Below are 7,428 nucleotides of genomic sequence, written 5' to 3'. Positions count from 1 at the left end.
TCTCCTTTAGTAAGAGTATTTGAATTATATAAACATTTTGTTTCAGCTGTTGGAAATCAGCTTATGTTGGATTTCTAGAAAAGATGAACGACTACAATAACAAGTACAATCTGTTTTAATAAGACACATGGATAATGGAAAGCAAAGAATTTGAAGCTGGGGGAGGCGATAACCTAATGGATAACATCAGTTTTGATTTTATTCAGCTTTTGAAAAGCTCATATAAGGATTCATACTGTATTTCTTACTACTCTAAAATTGACTCAATACTGTGATGGAATAGAAATTCTTAATTGTCATGATTAGGGTATTTGAGATGAGAGAGTACACAATTACTCTATAAAACCAAGGAGAATGAAATCTGTGCTAATTTGTTTATCTAGCTTACCTGTTTGAAGTTTTATACTGTGGAGTTGATCTAAGAGTAGTGTTAGGCAAGAAGAAACTGTATGAAAGAGAAGAGTTTCAAAGATGAGACAGAAACAAGGTAGCTCTGAAATGTCCTAATTTTATTAGAAGGAGCAAAAAACTACAGGTGTCAAGTCTGGAGAATGCTGACCCATGTGGCTTTAGCCCACTGAAAAATTTTCCTTCAAGGCCAGAACATGAAATTAAAGGTATTGAACAGACTCAAGACACCAAAATCAAGAGGAAGAAGATATCTAGACCTCAGCTGAGGGAAGATGATTTAGAAGAGATACAGAGGGTAATTTACGGAGACATACCAGGAGTAGTGTTTAAATAAGATGCAGTTCTGAGTCTTTCTCATCATGGCTTTCAGGTATACCACATTACATGTCTACCACATTACGTGTACGGACACATTTCAGCTGTGGATGGTGGCCCTGCCGTTGTGCAAAGCTTTATACAACCCCTCAGAAAATGGTGAATAATATGTGATCTGAAAGACCAGGTCTAGAAGGCATATGAAATGGAAAAATCAAAAAAGAGTATTGTTACAAAGTTCAGCAGCTGAATTACTGTTTTAAAATTGTTGCACTTTTTTGTGGCCTCCAGTGTTACAGGGCCACAGTGGGGTCCTTCTGATAGCTTTGATGGATGTCACTCTGAATTACCTTCTAATCTTTATTCATGTGGTTCACTCTTTTATTCTGTAGTTATCAATAGAAAAAGAAATGTATATGTGGGGCTACTCATAGGATTAAACGAAGTGAAGGACTGAGCCTTTGAAATAAGTCTAAAAGTGCAAAGTTAATGTTCTGAGCCAAACTTTATAAAAATGGGATGATAGTTGGGCTGCTCTGGAAACAAATAAGCTCTGAAAAGTGTAAAAATAAATTGGCTTCCCTAGCCAGTTTTGCATTTCTGCAGTCGGAGAGTATAGAGAAAAGAGGAGGCCAAAAGGCCACTGTTTTGTTGTGCAATGTGCAACATCCATGAAGTGGCTAAGTTGCAAAAAGGTTTTGCTTTTGGAAATTGAATGTCCTGCCATCAGTGTCCTCCTTCACCCTGGGTGGAAATCTGAAGGCTGATTAGCACCCGCTTGTCCTTAACTGGCCACCTGCTCTTTGTCCTGGTAGCCAGCTGAGTGACTGGCATGGATGGAGCTGTGCAGTAAGCCAGAAATTCATCATGTGGTTGAACTTACTTCATCGCAGTTACTGAGTCTGTTCCTATATGGGCTTCTGAATTAAATTTAAATACACCAGCAAGGAGATTATTCATTGTTTTTCTGCACTTATTATCTTCTTTACTTCAGCAGCTGCCTTTGTACTTTAAATAATACCATCTCCCAAGGTGACATTAGCTATATTGCCGTAGTATTAAATCTAAAGTCTAGGTGTAGCTGATTCAGGTGTGCCAGATTGAGCAGGTATTTTATTGGGAAAAGCAATTGTTGCTAAATAGCTATCTAACAAGGAAAACATAATCTTTTCCATCTTCTACACTAATTGAATGAGCAAAATTTTTCTGTACTGCTCTGCAGACATAAGCTGTTGCCATATTATTGGATTAACACTGGGTTGATGTTTTACCTTTGCCACACTCAGCAAAAAATCTTTCAGAGTTTTGAACTGGAAAGTCTCAATTATATATTGCGTATTTTGATAGAACAAAGGGTAATGGTTTTAAACTAAAAGAGGGTAGATTTAGACTAGATATAAGGAAAAAACTTTTTTACAAAGATGGTGAAACACTGGAACAGCTTGCCCAGAGAGCTGGTGGATGACCCCATCCCTGGAAACATTCAAGATCAGGTTGAATGGGGCTCTGAACAACCTGATATTGAAATTTCCCTGCTTATTGTAGGGTGTTAGACTGGATGATCCAAACTATTTTGTGATTATCTTTGTCCTTCTAACCCATTAAAGGTTCTAACACAGGAAGGTGGTGTTGGGAGGAGACCCCTCAGAGAATTTTTCTCACTATACCAACACAGAAGGTTTAGGCTTGGAGTCCCAGGTCTGAGGGCAAAAGATAGCTGATGGCTTTCAGATTCCAGCTGAATGGTGGGCTGGAGGTGAGAAAACTACCCCAGCACCTGGGGATGGGGAGAAGTTTTACTTTCTTTGTTTGTGTGTGCTGGTTTGACTTTTTTGGGAGGGAGGAGTTTCTTTTGGGCAGCTGCAGAAAAGGAGCCACTGCTTGCTGGTGAGCTCTCTTTTTTTTCTGGCTCTGCTCTTTGCTTTTCCCCCTCCATCTCTGGGCATCCTGAGCTTCAGAGAGAGGAAGAAGGGAGAGACAGCTGTTTTCAGGACACTGAAGACCTTTTTTTCACTCTTCCTGGGGACTGATTTGGACGGCAAAGAGATTCCTGGGAATTATCACCATTTCCTCCACTCCCAGCTTTCCTTCTTCATTTGGAACAGAGGACAAGAGAGAGAGAGAGTCGACGTGAGTTCATCCCTTATTTCTGCCTCGCTGGAAAAGACTGAGAATTCACCTCACAGCCAGCCAAAGACTGAGCATTCACCTCACAGCCAGGCAAAGTGTGACACTGACACTGTCCATAAATATAAGTGATCCAGAAGGAATCTACCTTTTCGGGGGTTGTTCTCTTTTGGTTTTACTTTTGGTGCTGGGGGAGTAGTTTGCTCTGGTCTGTTTACAGTTATATCTATATCTACAGATATATATATATACACATACACAGACACATATATCTACATATATATATATATTAGTTAAGAACAGTTATCCTTCTTATATCCATTTTCTAATTAAAAGTTCCTTTTTCTTAAATTTAATAAAGAGTGACATGATTATTGTGGAGGAATCCTCTCCTCTGCTTTTTGGTAAAACATTTTGGTTTTTTCCCTCAAACTAAGACATAACCAGAACTGTGTTCTTAAGAATTTGAAGATATTTTAACTATATTCATTTTACCTTGGTTGTTGATGCAGTACCTGCCAACCAAAAGTGGACAGGGCTGGCAAGAAGCCCTCTTCTTAACAAATATTCCTTAATTCCTGCATAAAAAAGGTTCATGAATTCTATTTACATATTCGGGTCATTGGCAAATTCTTCCACCCACTTCTAAATGCTAAAGTCAAGGATGAAAAGGTCAAGCCACAGTTACTTGAACAGGTAAACTATGCTGGCTATTTTTTTGCTTTATGTGTTTGTTGGCTTTTGACATTTTTAATTGCTATGGCATCTACCTAAAATAGGATTTTTTTATAAACTGCAGTTGATACCCTGTGATAAAACTGTGGGATCCTTATCTTTGAACACTAAACTGCAGATGACATCTGGTGTTCTGGGCTTTTCACCATGGAAAAATTTTCCAAAGTCCTCAAAACCTCGCGTTCTGACTTAGGCCATGGGGGTATCTTATAAGACTCAGAAAATGCAATGTGAAAACTGCTGTGTTTCTTTCTTCACTTATCTGAAATATAAATACTTCCAAAGCCATTGTATTTCCATTCTATATTTTATATATATATTGTATATTTGTATTTTCTTTCACTTCTGGTATCTGAGTAACAAATCTAGGTGAGATAAGAGTAAAAACTATGCAGTATGTATTACTTCATAGCAAGTGCATAATCTAGATTTTTAAAAATTATTTCCCAAAATATTTTAAGTATTTTTATTCCCAAATATTTATGGGATCTTTTCCAGTGGTTGCATCATGAAGTTGTATTAATATGGATTTTCACTACACCAGCAGCCACAGCTGCAGAGAATACACAAGAAAGAAAAGAAAATCCTTTGTTATTGGTAGCTATTTGGAGCATAGAGACAAGGACTTATCTCAGAGAACTGGCCTTAACTACCTGGTGCAGAGCTCTCTGAAGGGACCAGAAACCTTGCATCAGCTTTGTGAGCCCATGGGAATAGCTGGAGGAATGCACTGCTTGACTGAGCAAGTTCACAGATGTCAGATAGGTCAGGGCCTGGAAAGCACACGTTTGTCAAGTGTCTTGTGCCAGACTCACTCTGCTACATGACACTTCCTCTCCTCAGGATTCTCCCTGTCATATGCACCAATGCCACAGAGGTCAGAAACAAGCTGTGTAACCAGGTGTGCATCCTTGTCATCCAGCATGGATGTCAGTTAGCATGGAGTGTCAGTCTGGTGTGTTGTCACCTGACTAAGTCAAAAGCAATAATCCCACAGCTATTCTTCATTTTATTCCCAACGAACTTCATTCTTCTCCTGATGAAACCATTAGCAGCCTTGCAGGCAGTCTCAGCAGTAAAGCCAACACCTTAAAATTAGAGAAAACAAGACACAGGACTTGCACCTTGACATGCCCTGGTTTGCTGCCCTGTAATGAGAGCTCTCCACTAAAATCTGAGGTGATGAACTACTGCTACATCTGAAGAAGAGGTCTCTTATATGATTAGGGCTTGTCATGGTAAACTTCCCAAGAGCCATTCCTTTCCCTCCGAGATGCTGCATGCCAAGAGAAATAAGGGCATTTCCTTAATCCATGGTCACCTTGGTCAAAGAAGAAAGAGAGCAAACTACTATCTTCAGCAAAAAGAGCCAAATACTAACAGTAACAAATAGTGGAATAATGTCGATTAAATTAAAAAAGAAATTCTATTATCCAAAGTGTTGCAGTACTAGAAAGATATTTTAGAAAGCATTATGGTTATACTAAGCATGTCCTTTAAGGATAAAAATATATAAGCCAGATGTGATTATTCCTATCTGGCCTTTACATTTAGAAAGACTTTGTCAATGTTTGCAGTGTCTTGGAAGTAACAGCCAAGACTGTTTAACCAGAACTGTGGAAATACATCATCACTTTGCTCTTTAGTGGGCTTAACACTCAGGAGGGCATGTCATTGTCAATTAATACTTTTCTCAAATTAAAAAAAAATCTGTAATCAATATGAAATATTTTCATGTTTGTCTTGAGGGGAACAACAAACAGTGGGTGAAGAAACCCATCTCCATCTGGGAGAGAGTAATGATGTTTTCATAGTAAAGGATGTACCTCTGATTTGTGTGGAAAGTACTGTCAGATTCCAGGCAGAGAGAAGGATCTCTCTGCTAGTTATTTAGAGGGCAAAAATTAATCTGCGAAAGTCCTCTGAGTTGCAAAGAGGCACATAAACACAAAACTTTTGTACAGGTAGCAAGGGCAGCTGCTGCTTTTCGAGGAGTGGGAGGTTTGTTTTCCTCACACAGTGCTGTGTAGTGTGTTGACTGTCACTGCCCACAGAGCTGATAGCGTTTTCACTCACCACAATATGGCACATAAATTGTTTCTTCCACCTGTTGCACCTCATCAGTAAACTCTGTGCAGTGCTACAAGGTCTAGCACTTACAGTGGTACTGTCATTTTCACTTAAATCCTAAATAATTATGTGTTTATCAGTTTGTGAAGCCTTTATGACATCCCTCACCCCAAGGTGCACTCTGTACATGAATGCAGCACTTCTAGCTACCCAGGATAAGCAGATGTTAGGTCAGTGCTCATCTCTCTCATTAAGACAATTAGTGACCTGTAGAAGATGATCAATCAGGGATTTTATCCATCTCGATGCTGGTGTCTGGTTGCCTGCACTGAAGGGTGCTGTTTATAGCCCAGTTTTTAATTTCTGCCATTCCTGCTTCTCATTATTATTATCCAAAGTGCCTTTTCGCTTCTGTTAGCAAAACCAGAATCCCCCATGCCCCGGTTTTAGCAGCTAATGTCCTCAATAGGGGCAACTGATCCAGCACAGCAGTTAAATATAACCGTGTCTAGTGTAAGGAGAAGATTTAATGGGAAATGGTTGGCATTCTTTCTTCCTAAAGGCACGGGGAGGGAGGGGGGGGAGAGAAAGAGAGTGCCGTACACACACATACAGACACACGCATCCCATAGTGAGGGAAGAGGCACAGAGCAGGCAAGGCAGTGAGGGTAGAGACAGAGCCACCCCCAAGGCAGCCCTGCGCCTCTGAGCTGGAATCTGCCAGAGCACAGCCAGCATGTTGGTTCTCAGCCTGCTTGTCTGGGGATTTTACCTGCCGCTGCTCTTCTGCTTTGCTTTATCTCAGACTGCGTACGCTGACAATGTCTTCTCAATTTCAGCAGGTAAATTGCTTTAAGTCTTGTTACTTTTCCTTGCTTGGAGCACTCTACACTCGGATTCTCGCACTTCCTAGTGATGGGGAACACAGGAAAAAAAAATACTTCAAATCGCAAATCTTGGTGAAGGGGTTTTGCAGTGCAGACCTGTTTTGCCACATGCCAGGACATTTTGTTGCTTGATTGGTTTTGCTTTTTGCTTTATATTTTCTGGTTTTAAACCCCTCCCTTCCCTTCCCCATGAGAAATAATAGACAAGATCCTCAGCTTCTCTAAAATGCTTTTTTTCCATTGGCTTCTGTGGTGCTGTGCTAATTCATGGATCTGCCCCAGTTAGTGTACTACTTGCATGTCTTCATATTTCTTTCTCTTTTGGATGAGTTCAGGTAGATTACAGCAGAAAATGAATGTATATCTGCTTCTATAAATAAAACCCTGACCTCAATGAGTGCTGCTGTAGTCCGACTCGGTGTTAGCAGAATAAACATCATCTGGCTCTGGCTATGACACTAACAAATACTGAATGACTTACATAGCAAACAAGAATCCACTGCATGGAAAATCCCTGCTAGGCAAAGACAAAACAAATTAGTTGTCAGCTGAGGCAGGGCACTGGAAATCCCTCTTAATAGATTTTACAGTTTCAGCAGCAAGACTTTCCTTAAGTCACGTTCTGTGTGAAGGAACAGGAAAGCTGGTGAGAGCTCTTACTCGGTCTCTTCTTTGAGGAACTTCCACCAATTTATGGCAAATCACTGTCTCATACCTTCAGTCTGTTACTCTGTCCATAGAGATGCTTCTGACTAATGTCCTGCATTCCTGCAATGTCAGATTTGAGATGGTTCAACTGAGCTTTGTAGGTCAAGGCCAGCTATACCTACAGACCTTGCCCATAAGTTTCACAGTGACCAAAAGATGCATATTTTAATTCTAT

At 40.1% G+C, this 7,428-nt stretch overlaps 1 protein-coding gene across 2 annotated transcripts in view; it reads left to right on the top strand.

The window, feature by feature from the left end:
• Nucleotides 1-6,394: 6,394 nt before the first annotated feature.
• The window catches only part of COLQ (collagen like tail subunit of asymmetric acetylcholinesterase), a 37,395-nt gene continuing 36,361 nt past the window's right edge, over nucleotides 6,395-7,428 (top strand). For both annotated transcript variants that reach the window (XM_071560117.1, XM_071560116.1), the window contains exon 1: nucleotides 6,395-6,500. In XM_071560117.1, coding sequence (XP_071416218.1) covers nucleotides 6,395-6,500 — 106 coding nt within the window. The remainder of the gene's footprint in view (nucleotides 6,501-7,428) is intronic.

The sequence above is a fragment of the Pithys albifrons genome, chromosome 7 (assembly GCF_047495875.1).
Source record: "Pithys albifrons albifrons isolate INPA30051 chromosome 7, PitAlb_v1, whole genome shotgun sequence".
Taxonomy (NCBI): domain Eukaryota; kingdom Metazoa; phylum Chordata; class Aves; order Passeriformes; family Thamnophilidae; genus Pithys; species Pithys albifrons.
The sequence above is the reverse complement of the archived record's forward strand: the minus strand, read 5'-3'. Positions and strand labels throughout refer to the sequence as shown.